We start from the raw sequence: 15,349 nt of genomic DNA on the forward strand, positions 1-15,349 counted from the left end.
GCATAACCAGAGAAAAGTAGCCCTTTCCGTTGATGTACTCTCTGACAAGGGGGACTGGTGCCCAAATAGGGATATGTATGTGAGACCCAAGAGCCTCTTAATGCCAACTGGCAAGAGAGTGCAAGGGGTTACAGGGATCTCGTGAGTCTGGCATGCATATTCTACTTCACCAAAAAGTGTCATGTAAGGTTTCAGATAAAAGCCAGTGACAGATTGGTTACCAATATAATTGCAATATGCATGCATTGACGTTGTGTGAGGAATTATGTATACATCCTTACAATTATGTTCTTAAGGGTCTGTGTCTAGGGACTAGTCATGAGAAAAGGTGAAAAATAGGTTTTCTGTCAGATACAAATGTTTATCTAAAGTATGGTGTAGTTCACAATGGTCTCCTCTCACCAGTTTGAATATTAATGAAGGAGTGCAAAAACTTCAAAAGGAGAAAAATAACAGGAAGAAACAAACAGCAGGTTGGGGACCCTATCTTGGGGTGCAAATCAAAGTCTTGTCTACTATACTTGGGGGACAAATAATACACCTTGTCATCCTTCACCTAGGAAGTAAATGGGCAGAGAGTTTACTTAATGAAAGAGGGGTCAAAACCAGGCATAGCTGAAAATGCTGAAGAGAACCTTAGATGAGATGAATGTCTTTGGACAAGAGAGTAACTAGGTAGTTAGGTTTAGTCTCTAGAAAGCGTGTTATGATTTTGTTTTATACATAACCATTTGTTTTTGATATTCTTACTCATTACCACTTGAATCTCTGTTCTTTAATAACAAACTTATCCTTATTTTCCCTATAATTGTACCCAACTACTGGGGAGGGAAGCAAAGTGGTGATCTTGAGTTGAATCTTAGAAGCTGGTGTGTACTGTTCCTTCGGGAACAGCAGGCCTGGCAATGTTGTGAGTGTTCCGTGAATAAGGGGCTGGACACTGCTGGGAACGCTCTGAGGATTCAGGGTTTGGTGTGTGGCTATCACTACCTATTCAGAGAGAGCAAGGCCTGGAAGGCACTGCTTGTGCTGCCAGAGGCTGGTGGTTTCAGGGAGCTGATGCACAGCAGGCACAGACAGGACTTCCTCAGGCTAAAGGCAGGTAGGTGGTGGTCAGATACCCGTGGAGAGAGTCACAGCTTGTTGTCTATTGCCTCACCACAAATCCATCCACTATGTCTTGCACATTGCTGAGAGTCACAGACCTGCATAGCAGGAGATGATTAATGGCCCTGCACGCTTGCAAACCCACAGGAAGTGCTGCAGTTATGCATCCTGTATCAGCAACGTCATGAGAACAGTGCAGAGCTCAGTGTGCTCCATGCTTCTCTAAGAGATGACAGACACCGAAAGGTGCTGAATGGGTTTGTGGGATTTAAAAATAATAAAACACACAAATTATGGGACAGTGATGGCATTATGGGATGGAGAAAATTGCATGCTGGGAACTTGACTCCTAGCTCCCAGAGATCCCTGTGCAAGTCATTTCCATCTCACAATACATTGTGAAAAGTCCCTGAAAAACATCATGCCAGATGGCAGTGCGTGTATCTCTGGGTACCTACCTTCGGTGCTCTGCAGACACATGCATTCTTGTTGAGTACCTGCAGAGTTAATGCAAGCAGTGGTACACAGACTTTGGTGGATGTATGCCAATGTAACTGGCATCAACCAAAGTTTGTAGTGTAGAGACGGCTTTAGAAGCGGATGGTAAGAGAAGGGTTCGGAGACCCAAAACTAGAAGGATGGATGTCAGATACCAAAGAATTTTATTAGCTGTAGAGCTTGAGGAGCTGCTGGAATGGAGAAGGAGGAGTCAAAGAGCTGATCCCATATAGATGGGATTAAGGATAGAAGAAGAATACATCTGTCTTTATAACTCGCTTCATTCTTAGGTCTAGTCTTGAACAAACTCCAGTTGCAACCACTTCTAATTGGCGAGGCTCTTTTGGAGCTCTCCAGCCAGAGTATTCCATACCATAAATGTACAGTAACCATTATTATGAGTAGTACATTTTTCTATTGTGGTAGCAGCCAAAGGCCCCAGTCAGGATGGGAGCTTTGTTATGCTGGGTGTTGTATAAACACAGAAAAGAGACAATTCTTGCCCTGAAAGCCTTGCAATTTCATGACACTAAGGGTTTATCTACATGTAAAAGATGTGCCACTTCAACTATACCAGTATAGTGGGTGCAATTATACCTGTATAAAAGGATTATACCAATTTATCTTATTCTTATATGGGAAGGAGAATAACTATACCAGCATAAGGTACCTTGATCCATCTGCATGTACACTAGGGCTTTTACTGATACAACAATTTTGGTAAAAATTTGCAGTCCTAACTAAAATGTTATACCAGTAAAACTTTTAAGGGTAGTCCAGGCAAAACAGATGAAGAACAGGTGAATGGAGATATTGCAGCATACAAGCAAATGTAATTGGTAAAGAATTGGCACACTTTTGTTAGTTACAGAGTTATAAATGAATTAATTTTATTGGCCATACAAGTACAGAGGAAGGGAGTAGGAAGGGTAGGAAGGGGAAGAGAAATAGTCACATCTTAGCTCTGTCTAGCCATGGTCAGGAAGCCAGGGATTGTTCCATACAATGGCAGAAGTGAGACTTGAGGGATTTGAGGGAAGATAAGGTAGTGGGTGATTGGATTTTATCAGGGCATCCTCCCCACGTGCAATGGGCAGCGTGGGAGAAAGCACAGAGGTTTTTAAGGGAAAAGCTAACCAATAGGTGGTAAAGGCTGGGAATTCTGGTGGAGTGGAGGTCGAGGTTGGGGGGTGGTGGTTAGTGTCATGATACAGGCTGTATACTGGATACAGGCCTAATTTGGGGCTGCTTTCCAGTCTCTTCATGCTACTTGGGTGGCCTAAAGGGGACAAAATCCTGGCAGATTCCTCTGGCAGCAAAGGGCTAGCACCGTGCCCTTCTGCTTCCCTTTCTTGCACCCCTGGTGTAGGAGCTTGTCAAGAGCAGGAAGATGTGTGGCCAGAACACCTTGCACTTTGGCTAATCTGGGATGCTTGATAGCGCCATACAAAATTATTGACAGCTGCTGTAAATTAAAAAACCAGTAGGGGCCAACCTAGCTCCTAGCTACCTCTAGAATTCTAGAGGCATTAGTTTGATACCCTCTTTTCCTTAGATTGTGGCACACCAGAGACATGGCTCAGAATCAGAACCACAGTGCTTGATAGTTCCATGCATCTGTCATAAATATAAAGGGAAGGGTGACCACCTTTCTGTGTACAGTGCTATAAAATCCTTCCTGGCCAGAGGCAACATCCTGTTTCCTGTAAAGGGTTAAGAAGCTCAGCTAACCTGACTGGCACCTGACCCAAAGGACCAATAAGGGAACAAGATACTTTCAAATCTTGGGGGGGCGGTGGTGGGGGGCAGGCTTTTGTTTATGCTCTTTGTTTACGTGGTGGTTCTCTCTTGGGACTGAGAGAGGCCAGACAGAAATCCATCTTCTCCAACCCATCCTAATCCAAGTCTCCAATATTGCAATCAGTATAGGTAAGCCAGGCAAGGCGGATTAGTTTATCTTTTGTTTTATGTGAATTTTCCTTGTGTTAAGAGGGAGGTTTATTCCTGTTTTCTGTAACTTTAAGGTTTTGCCCAGAGGGGGATCCTCTGTGTTTTGAATCTGAATACCCTGTAAAGTATTTTCCATCCTGATTTTACAGAGGTGATTTTTACCTTCCTTTTATTTTCTTTTTTTTTAAATAAAATCCTTCTTTTAAGAACCTGACTGATTCTTCCATTGTTCCAAGATCCAGGGGTTTGGGTCTTTGATGATTTTGTAACAAATTGGTTAGGATATTATTCTCAAGCCTCCCCAGGAAAGGGGGTGTGTAGGGCTTCGGGGGATATTTTGTGGGAAGACGTCTCCCAGTGGTCTCTTTCCTGGTTCTTTGTTTAAAACGCTTGGTGGTGGCAGCATACTATTTAAGGACAAGGCAAAGTTTGTACCTTGGGGAAGTTTTTAACCTAAGCTGGTAAGAATAAGCTTAGGGGTTTTTTTCATGCAGGTCCCCACATCTGTACCCTAGAGTTCAGAGTGGAGAAGGAACCTTGACCGCATCTCATGGATTATGTGCACATCATGGTGTCATAGATCAGCTAATTTCCAGTCCTATGCAGTAAGCATGCCTCCTGAGAGAGGTGGCTTTTGGTACAAAAGAAAAAATAAAGATTCTGAGATTGCATTAGGTACCTTAGATATCTTACCAACTCAGGGCATGTCTACACTTACCTCTGGAGCGATCGATCTAGTGGGGGTCAATTTATTGCATCTAGTGAAGACGCAATAAATCGACAGCCGAGTGCTCTCCCGTCGACTCTGGTACTCCACCGGAGTGAGAAGCGTATGCGAAGTTGGTGGGGGAGCATCAGCAATTGACCTACTGCAGTGAAGACACCACGGTAAATAGCTCTAAGTACATCAGCTTCAGCTACTCTATTTTCGTAGCCAAAGTTGCGTAACTTAGACCGACTTTGCTCGTCCCCCCTCGCAGTGTAGACCAGGCCCCACACTCTGGCCTGGTCTACACTACGAGTTTAGGTTGAATTTAGCAGCATTATCTCGATTTAACCCTGCACCCATCCACACGATGAAGCCCTTTTTTTCAACTTAAAGGGCTCTTAAAATCGATTTCTATACTCCTCCCTGATGAGAGGATTAGCGCTGAAATCGGCCTTGCCGGGTTGAATTTGGGGTACTGTGGATGCAATTCTACGGTATTAGCCTCCGGGAACTATCCCAGAGTGCTCAGTTGTAACCGCTCTGGACAGCGCTCTCAACTCAGATGCACTGGCCAGGTATATAGGAAAAGGCCCATGAACTTTTGAATCTCATTTCCTGTTTGGTCAGCGTGGCGAGCTCATCTGCACAGGTCACCATGCAGAGCTCATCAGCAGAGGTGACCATGATGGAGTCCCAGAATCGCCAAAGAGCTCCAGCATGGACCGAATGGGAGGTACGGGATCTGATCGCTGTACGGGGAGACAAAGCCGTGCTGGTAGACACTTTACCACGCCAGGCCAGTAGCACAAAGTTGGGAATCATTTCAGAACAAAGCATTGCAGCGTATGGTCCCGGTGTTTGCTGGCATTCAAACGACATCTGTTCTTTATCTCTCTGTGTTAACCTCAGGAGAGTGATATCATTCATGGTCACCTGGTTGAAATAGGGTGGTTTTAATTAGCGAACATTCAGAGATGTCCGTTCCTGCTGGGCTGTTTGCCTGTGGCTGAAGAGAAATCTTCCCCACTGTTAGCCATGCGGTTGCGGGAGGGGTGAAGCCATCATCCCAGAGAATTGGGTGTGTATGTGTGTGTGTGTGTGGGGGGGGGGGGGTTAGTTGGGTTTCTGCTGCTCGTGAACCTGGAAACCGCAGCCCCTCCTTTTAAATTGCCAACCCATTTTTAATGGCCAACCCAACGGCTACTTTGTATGGGAAATGAGGGCGCTGCTATTTGAAGCTATTCCCAGATGTTATGAAGGTTAAAGGAGCCAAAAGACTGTGGCTTACCATGGCTGCCTGCAAGCCCTGCGTGAGTGATCTCTCACACCAAACCTGCATACCCTCAATAAGAGGCAAAATGCGACCTTGTAATGAAAGCACATGTACTATGTAATGTTAACAGCAAGGTTTGCTGTGAAAGAGTGTACCCATCATTCTGTAAAATGTGTCTTTTTAACTACCACTCTCCCTTTTTTTTTCCTCCACCAGCTGCATGTTTCTCCTTCCCAGACGCTAGCAAAGATTAGAAGGCGAAAAAAACGCACTCGTGATGAAATGTTCTCTGACCTCATGCTGTCCTCCCACACTGACAGAGCACAGCAAAATACGTGGAGGCAGACAATCTCAGAGTGCAGGAAAACACAATATGACTGCGAGGAGAGGTGGCAGGCTGAAGATGGTAGGTGGCATCAGCCTGCTGAAAGAAGGCAGGATTCAATGCTGAGGCTGCCAGAGGATCAAACTCATATGCTCCAGCATATGGTTGAGCTGCAGGAAAGGCAGCAGGAGCACAGACCACCGCTACAGCCCCTGTGAAACCAACCGCCCTCCTCCCCAAGTTCCATAGCCTCTTCCCCCAGACGCCCAAGAACGCAGTGGGGAGGCCTCCGGCCACCCAGCCGCTCCACCCCAGAGGATTGCCCTAGCAACAGAAGGCTGGCATTCAATAAGTTTTAAAGTGCTGTGTGGCCTTGTCCTTCCCTCCTCCACCACCCCACCTGGTGCTTCCCTCCTCCACCACCCCTCCCCGGCTACCTTGGCAGTTATCCCCCTGTTTGTGTGATGAATGAATAAAGAATGCATGAATGTGAAGCAACAATGACTTTATTGCCTCTGCAAGCAGTGATCGAAGGGGGGAAGGGAGGGTGGTTAGCTTACAGGGAAGTAGAGTGAACCAAGGAGGGGTGGGGGTTTCAGCAAGGAGAAACAAACAGAAGTGTCACACCATAGCCTGGCCAGTCATGAAACTTGTTTTCAAAGCTTCTCTGATGCGCAGCGCTCCCTCCTGTGCTCTTCTAACTGCCCTGGTGTCTGGCTGCGCGTAACCAGCAGCCAGGCGATTTGCCTCAACCTCCCACCCCACCATAAACGTCTCCCCCTTACTTTCACAGATATTGTGGAGTGCACAGCAAGCAGTAATAACAATGAGGTCGGCTAAAAGAGCACCCTGGAGTACGGCAACAATGGCTACCAGTCGTACTGCACTGTCTGCTGCCAAAGGCAATGAGCTGCTGCTGTGTAGCAATGCAGTACCGCGTCTGCCAGCACCCAGGAGACATACGGTGACGGTGAGCTGAGCGGGCTCCATGCTTGCCGTGGTATGGCGTCTGCACAGGTAACCCAGGGAAAAAGGTGCAAAACGATTGTCCGCCGTTGCTTTCACGGAGGGAGGGAAGGAAGGGGGGGCCTGACAATATGTACCCAGAACCACCTGCAACAATGTTTTTGTCCCATCAGGCATTGGGATTTCTACCCAGAATTCAAATGGGTGGCGGAGAACTGTGGGATAACTAACCACAGTGCAACGCTCCAGAAGTCGATGGTTGCCTCGGTACTGTGGATGCACTCCGCTGACTAAATGCCGACTAAATGCACTTAGAGCATTTGTGTGGGGACACACACAATCGACTGTATAAAAATGCTTTCTATAAAACCGACTTCTATAAATTTGACCTAATTTTTTGGTATAGACATAGCCTCTGTTTGTTTCAAAAGAGAGTTAACAGTCTTTTCTTCTTAACTCTCATGTTTTATCCCAGATGAAACTCAAATTTCTGCTAACAAATTCCCTGAAGTATGGCCCTTTATAAACCCTAGTCTACAGAACACTGAAGCTGATAAATTGTTGGTAAACAATCGTGAAGACAACACATGGGAGAGAACTTGGGTAGGGAGCCAGAGTCTATGCGTGCATAATACCAAATTTCAATAACTGAAAAAAAATATTTTAAAAGTCAGCTATTTCTCAAGAGAAAAACAAAACAAAATGCAAAGAAAAAATAGAGCTTTGTGATTAAACTACAAAACAAGAACATAACACGTCTGGGGTTTATTGCCAGCTTTCCCACAACTTCCTCTGTAATCTTGGGTAATTCAGCTAATCTTTCTGTACAGAGAGACGAAGTGGGTGAGATAATATCTTTTATTGGACCAACATTTATTGGTGAGAAACACAAGCTTAAGCTGGTCCAATAAAGGATAGTACCTTACCCACCTTGTCTCTCCAATATCTTGAGACTGAGACAGCTCCAATAACAACATTTCTATACATTAGTTTTTCTTTATGTAAAATAGAAATAAGATTTAACTATTGCATAAGGGGGTTAAAAGGCTCAATATGTTAATGTTGATAAAGTGCCTTGTAATCCTTCAAAAATGATGCTACACGAGTATAAAATATTATCATTAAAGGTAACTGTGGCTTCACTCAGACCAGTAAGGGGTTGTGTTGCTGCCCGCCCTGTAACCCTGGGTGCTTCTGTGCTGTGCGGCTTTGGCCCAGAGCCCTGACAGCAGCATGCAGCTCACAGCACAATCGCCTCACCCTGGCTTCCACCAGTCTGGTTACACCTTGCAGAATGACACCATCAGCCCCTCTTACTGGACCCTCACAGAACTTATTAAATTTACTGCCTCCAAGGGGACAGAGTATACACACCAGCCTGATAGATTGGCTGAAGGCCCATACTTCAGTTTAATACACAGCTTTGAGAAGATTTTGTAATAAAATAAAAATAAATTTATGAACAAGGAACATAGGTTTCAGTGATTACACGTAGGAGTGAAAGAGAGAGGAAAGGTTACAGATAAAACAAACATGCTTTCTAATGGCTAAAACTTGATTCTAGCAAGTTACAATCTTTCCCTGAGTAGTTTCCTTGCTTACCTCAAGTTATCCCCCTCCAGACTAGCAGACCCAAATTTCATAGGCTCAAAGCGTCCTGTATCCAATCATCCCTTCAATGATGGATGACAAAAATGGCTTTTTGCCTCTGTTTATATCATCCCAAAGTTCATTAACCCTGTTTCAAGAGGCAGGAAGGCTTCCTGAGGGGTGCAATCTCCATCGCCTGTTAAGATGGCGAAGGGGTCATCTTCCCTCATTTGCTTGCCTGATGGCTTTGTTTACCTTGCATGCAAATATGCTTTTTATTGTCTTAGCTCACACCTTGCTTAATTTACATTGGACACACAGTCAAGTCTGTGAAACAGCGTTTGTCTAGGACAGGTGAGGCTTAGGCACCGTCTGCCAAACACATTTTAAGAACAAATTTCTAGCACAGATCTGTTTTTTAATACACCACCCATACATACATCACACAGTAATATTAATTACCAGCCTGTTACCGATTTGCACATGACACGTTACACATCTACCTTCTGGATAGAGCTTATGACTACAGTAGTTGGTGCAATCAGTGTGTCAGGCATGATATGAGTTATGGTTTGGTGGCCCCTCTGCCAGTTGGTATTGAGGGGCTCCCTGGGTCACAGCAACCAACAACAGATTGTAGCAACAAAATAGCATAGTCATAGATCTCTGCAGATAGCCTTTCAGCATTAAGTGCCCATAATAAAATTTCCCAGTGCCCTACGCAGCTGCATACTTTGTGTACGGGCAAGGATGCCCCTGGTGCTAAGTAACCTTCTTTCAGGCTCAGTGAAAGGAGTAATTAAGCCCTTCTGTGTAGTGAGATAGCTGGAAACTATAGAAACCATTGCCCAAGGCAAAGGGCTACACGGCAAGGCCTGATCTGAAGCTAAACCATGTGGTTTCAGGGATTCCCTTACTGCAAACTCAGGGACTAGGGTATCGGTTGAAGCTGTGTGTGTGTGTGTTTGGGGAAAAAGCATGCAGACAGAAGGAGAAGCAGTTGTTCCACTGGAACTCTGCCTGTGGTTTGTTGAACCTGATAGGTTTCTGTGAAACATTTCAGGCTCAGTGATTTGGCATTTTCCATCCTCTGTTTCACTGGTAAATTCACAGCCAACTCTCCTCCCACTTCCTCATAGGTGCTCCATCCTCAGGGACCCTTCAGGGGAGACAAAATTGAAGAAGAATCTTAAACTTGGCAACTGAATTCTCTGCCGCAGACTGAGACCCCCTGAGAAGTGATCTCTTCTTTTCCATGAAGAGATCCTGAAGACAAATACTGCAGGAGACTTTCTTTCTTCCAGCACAAAGTTTGTGTGGGAGTAAATAAACCAGTGATATCTTCTTTATTTGAGATGAGCCGTCAGTCTGTTAGGCAGTTTTGAATCTAGCAGACATATGTGGGTTATGTAGCTGTGGGGAGGTGGCACACCTCAGCAAACCTTGGTGAGTTTCAGTTCTGTCATGAAATGTGAAATCAGTTGAGTTCTGCCTACTTACAGGGAATTTGCTATGAAGTTTTCACACAGGTCTTTGCCCTACAGCTATTGGAGATTTTCCTTTAACTAAACTAGCAAGAGCCTGGCTTTTTGTAGGAGAAATTCCTGCATTGCAATTTTGCTGATTACTGTGATAATCTGTTCAGGCACACTGTGCAGAACTGCTGTTTAGTTCTCTTGGTACCTCACTGACACCATGCTCTTGCATGGCAACATCTGCGAGTAACACTTTCGAACATCTCTGGTTGGCTAGGAGACTCTGTCCCCTCCTGGCAGATAGTGACCTTGCCTGAGTTATCCATTCCTTTGTCATCTCTCATCATTGCTATAGTACAGATGAGAGATGACAAAGGAATATAAGTCTACTGTGAGCACAACAAATGTGTCCTTCGCTCTCTAGTCTCACTTCCCTTAGAATACTGAGTCTAGTTCAAGGTTTTGGTCCTTATCTTCAAGGCGCTCAATCGCCTGGGCCCAGCATATCTAATAGATCTTGTAAAGCTCCGAGATGAAGAGCATTTTTTACAGCTCTGCTTCTTGGGTACAATAGAACTTTCTACTGTAAGAGTAAATCTCACCTGTGTAGGAAACAGGGCTTTCTCAGGGGCCTGTCCGAAACCATGCAATGAACTCCCACAAGAACTAAGAACCATCATAAACTTTCCACTCCAAGGGCAAAGTGTTCTTTTTCCACCTTGCATTCTCTAATATAAACACATACATATCAAGGAATTCCAAACAAATAAAATAAATATCCAACCAAAGAAAACACTCCACTTTACACACAATTCTCTTCCTGGGGAGACAATGAAAAGGAAAAAAACAAATCACACATGCTCTGATGTTAGTCATGTTACATAATTCACTAGTGGAAGGTACTCATATACCATGGTGATGAGGGTGGTATAAGACCCTATGTGCAATAGTACAGAATAGAAATCATTATCTTAAAGTCCTTGCAACCTTGGAAGCATTATAGGTAAGGGGATTTCCATTCCACACTGCAAGAGTGGATATGGGATTATTACTGAGGCCACTATAGTGTGACCTAGGCTGGGTGATAGAGAGATATACCTTGCTACAGATTAGGTATCTAGTAACAAGTTGCTTTGGAGGATGTATTATTACAGGACAGTTCTCATCTCAAGCTGAACTTGTTGGTTGTAGGCTTTATTTTTGTTTGGCCTCAGAATCTTGCATTCAAACGCATGCAATCATTAGGGCCAACATTTCCAGTGAGGGTACAGTGGGTGTGCCCACAAAAATACCTGCATCTCCACCAAGACTGGAAAAACCCTGCATTTGCACATGAAGGCCCCATTTCTACATTTGGTAGTGTGTGGGTAGACTGCTGTGCTCAGAGAGGGCGCAAGTGATTTCACAAATGGGCACTTCTATCCTTGCACAGGAAGTGGCATGGCATTGAGTCAAGTTGTAGTTCAGACATAAATCTAATCAACTAGGAGTTCTTAACTTACTGGGTTTGATCCTCAAGACATGTCAGGTATTCTTAGCGTTTGGAGGATGTGCCCTTTCTCTGCAAGGAGCACTTCAGAAGTCATTGTGCTGGTTCACTTTGGAAGAGCCCTGAGAGCTGTCACAAAGGATCCTGGAATACCACTGAGTAATGGTTTGAAGGCGGGGGCAGGTCATGAGTGGTGAAAGGCTGAAAACACCTGACAAAAGCACCTTGAAAAGAAATCAGGCCTAGGTCCTCTGAGATATTTGGACAGCTAACTCCAATGAAGTCAATGGGAGTTAGGTGCCTAAATACCATTGAGGAGCTGGGCATTGCTGCATCATGGCTGGTGCTGGCTTCTGAAAGGAACTTTGCTCCCAGTGTCGCAGAAGGCAGCTACAAAATGGGGGCTTGTTTCTTCTTTCACTTAGAACTATTATTTTCTACACACTGTACTACGTTTCGATGGGACACTGTCAGTGTTAGAAGCCTGTATTGCCGACAAACACCTATGTCACTAAAACCTTACAGCATAGCTAAACAAAAAGATTTTTTAAAAATCCAATTTACTTTTCACACTTTATGCTGTTTCATATTTTGCATTATCTCCACTTGGACAATGAAAATCACTGAAGTCAGTTTCCCCTTCAGATTCTAAATCCTGCAATGTTTGCGTTACAGACACTGCAGCCAGAGTGCTTATTTGTTTTACAATCAGTTTCCATTGATATTAAAATATACCAATAATGCAAATGTTTATATTTGGGTTTGCATTTAATCAGAATCTGATCCAGAGGTTGTCACTTCTCCAAAGCCATAGAGTCAGATGCCCAACTCCGAGCTCTGTTCTCTAGCCCAGGGGCGGCCAACCTGAGCCTGAGAAGGATCCAAAATTTACCAGTATACAATGCCAAAGAGCCACAGTAACACATCAGCAGCCCCCCATCAGCGAACCCTCGCCCCCGCTCCCAGTGCTTCCCGCCCACCGGCAGCCCCACCAATCAGCACCTCCCCCTCTCTTTCCGCACCTCCCCATCAGCTGTTTTGTGGCGTGCAAGAGGCTCGGAGGGGGTGGGGGAGGAGTGAGGGCATAGAAGGCTCAGGGGAGGGGGCGGGCAGGGGTGGAGTGGGGGCACATTGGAAAGTTGGCACCTGTAGCTCCAGACCCAGAGTCGGTGCCTATACAAGGAGCCGCATATTAACTTCTGAAGAGCAGCATGTGTCTCCAGAGCCACAGGTTGGCCACCCCGCTCTAGCCTCTAGAACATACTGTCTTTAAAAGTTATGAAATATATGTCTGTGAAAGATGAAGGGTACATAGTGTCAATTTGTGCTGCATTTTCTTCCATAGGATATGTCTATACTGTACTCGAAGGTGTGATTGAAGCCTGGGTAGGCATAGCCACACTAGCTTTAATCTAGTTCGCATGCTAAAAATACCAATGTAGATGTAGCAAAGCAGGCTTCAGCACAGGTTAGGAATGTGAGTGTGTATCCAGGGGAACCAGGTGGGCTTGGACAGCCTGCGCTGATGCCATGGTCTTCATTACTGTTTTTATCCATATTAGCTAGATTAAAGCTAGTGTGGGTATGCCTTCCCAAGCTGCAATCACACCTCTGATTGCAGTGTAGCCGTACCCATAAACAACAGCAAATAGCAAGCCAATATGATACAGCTTTAACTGCAAACAACCATAGGAATTGAGGATGCACAGAATATTAGAGCATAAGCTTTCGTGAGCTACAGCTCACTTCATCGGATGCATACCGTGGAAACTGCAGCAGACTTTATATACACACAGAGAATATGAAACAATACCTCCTCCCACCCCACTGTCCTGCTGGTAATAGCTTATCTAAAGTGATCATCAGGTGGGCCATTTCCAGCACTTTAGATAAGCTATTACCAGCAGGACAGTGGGGTGGGAGGAGGTATTGTTTCATATTCTCTGTGTATATATCAAGTCTGCTGCAGTTTCCACGGTATGCATCCGATGAAGTGAGCTGTAGCTCACGAAAGCTGATGCTCAAATAAATTGGTTAGTCTCTAAGGTGCCACAAGTACTCCTTTTCTTTTTGCGAATACAGACTAACACGGCTGTTACTCTGAAACCAGAATATTAGAGTAGCTTGACTATTATACAGGGGCAGTTGGATGATTGAGACGATTTTTCCATCTTTAATGAGAGTCAGTTTTACAGTACTGTATTCTCACTGCAGGTGCAGAGACACCCATATCTTTTTAAAGATCCTGAGGCTTTTCTGGTCAATTGCAATGAAAACTTGCCACAGAGAACAATTCTTACAAAACCAATGGTATCCCTTCCCCTTTCACTAGATTGCCATACATATGTGTTGCAGGGTTGTACCACAGGTGGTATGGCACATCTTTAGTCTTCACTTTACCTGCCTTTCATTTGCTGTGTGAACTGTGTTTATCAGTCTGCAGAGGTGAGAGGGGAGAACTGAGCAAGCTCAGTGCAGCAGAAGCCAGGTCTATGCTTTTAGTATCCATTTCAGCATTAGGGATGATGGAGGTAGTGGGAGGGCCTCATATTTCCTGCACCAGCATTGCACTGTGACACTTTGCCATTGACTTCAGTGGGGCCAGGATATCACCCATTGTTTCTAAATTGTCTTTTTGATATTACTATTAGTAATTATTTGTTTTACCGTAATACCTAGATGCCCAAGTCAAGGACTAGAACCCCATTGTGATAGGAGCCGTACAAACATGGGGAAAAGCCGGTCCCTGCCCCAAAAATCATACAATCTAAGTATGGCACAGCATTTTCATTTCATACAGACATTCCTCTGCCTTAATCTCTTCTGAGTAAATCAAATAATTTTAAAATGTCCTCTTTTCAACAACAAAATAAGAGGTTATTTTATTAGGAAGTGTAACTAAGAAACTTCCAGTGTAGTCTGTGGGTTATCAGCTGAGCTGGCAGGATACTTACAGTAGTTTTTAATGGGAAATTTGCTAAATTTCAACTTCCTTCTGTCTGCTAAAGAGCAGAAGTAAGTCTTGACTTGCATATGCATTTCATATCATTCAGTTGACATAAGCCATGACTAAAGGCAAATTAAATTTTTGCAAGTAGGCATGATTTTGTACAAGTTGCATAAGGAAAGCATGAGGAATCTAACAGCTCAGATTCAGTTCTCAATACATGACATTTCTTGTCTCCAGTCTAATGAAATACCTTCAGCTTTGGGGATATTCTTTTATAAGGCGGGGCTTTAGCCTTACAGCTGCTCAATGCTAATGATACTTGGGCCACTAAATCTCTAGGCATAAAATTGAGACTTTTTAATTTATTTTCAGTGACCACAAAAGAGCTTTGTCATTTAGCTCTCCACATTTACTGTGAAGTATTATCTCAGACTTAAATGAGAGCTACATAAGGGGCTCCGAGATGCAAGTTCCTGTTGTTTTTTTAGTCCAAGGCTACATTCTGTGGGCAAAAGGGGCTGGGTTTTATATTTGGCAAAGGAAGAGGGGATCATTCCACATAGGGAAATTTCTTGTCCAAATGAACAAGTTCAATGCATTCTCCTCTCTACCAGCAGCCATTAAAACAGAGTCCTTTCCCTCTGCCCCGCATAAATAGAACTGCCTGAGGTTAGCTGAGCTCTAAGGGCTTGTCTTCACAGCGCAGTCAGCTCAACTTAGTACACTCAAGTTACTGTGCTCCAGCTAGCCTGGCTTCAGCGGAAGCGGCCACACTTCAGAACAACACTGAAGTTATGCTGAGACATTTGGTGAGTGGCATACAGTGACTAGACTCGCTGCTGCTGAGTAGTTGTAAGTCATGCCGTTGTTACGTCCCCACGGCATTACTGGCTGGAGCATCAGAATCATGGGAGCTTCAAACCCTCCCCCATCCCCACTACAAGGGGCTATCCTGCATTTAAAGCACCACCTCAATTGAGCTACAGATTTTTGGGTGTGAATAGGGGTCAAGTTAGG

At 44.5% G+C, this 15,349-nt stretch overlaps 1 protein-coding gene and 1 long non-coding RNA gene across 2 annotated transcripts in view; one reads left to right on the forward strand and one right to left on the reverse strand.

Annotated features, from left to right (window-relative positions):
* The first annotated feature begins 5,766 nt into the window (after nt 1-5,766).
* LOC144930921 (uncharacterized) lies at nt 5,767-9,747 on the forward strand. Its single transcript, XR_013636424.1, has 3 exons — nt 5,767-5,943; nt 6,656-6,879; nt 9,558-9,747. It is a non-coding gene; the product is annotated as an uncharacterized LOC144930921 (long non-coding RNA).
* IL10RB (interleukin 10 receptor subunit beta) overlaps nt 9,331-15,349 on the reverse strand; it is a 41,329-nt gene continuing 35,310 nt past the window's right edge. The window contains exon 7 of the mRNA XM_073361978.2: nt 9,331-9,577. Within this exon, the coding sequence (XP_073218079.1) occupies nt 9,569-9,577 (9 nt within the window). The 3' untranslated portion in view covers nt 9,331-9,568. The remainder of the gene's footprint in view (nt 9,578-15,349) is intronic.

The sequence above is a fragment of the Lepidochelys kempii genome, chromosome 1 (assembly GCF_965140285.1).
Source record: "Lepidochelys kempii isolate rLepKem1 chromosome 1, rLepKem1.hap1, whole genome shotgun sequence".
NCBI lineage: Eukaryota > Metazoa > Chordata > Testudines > Cheloniidae > Lepidochelys > Lepidochelys kempii.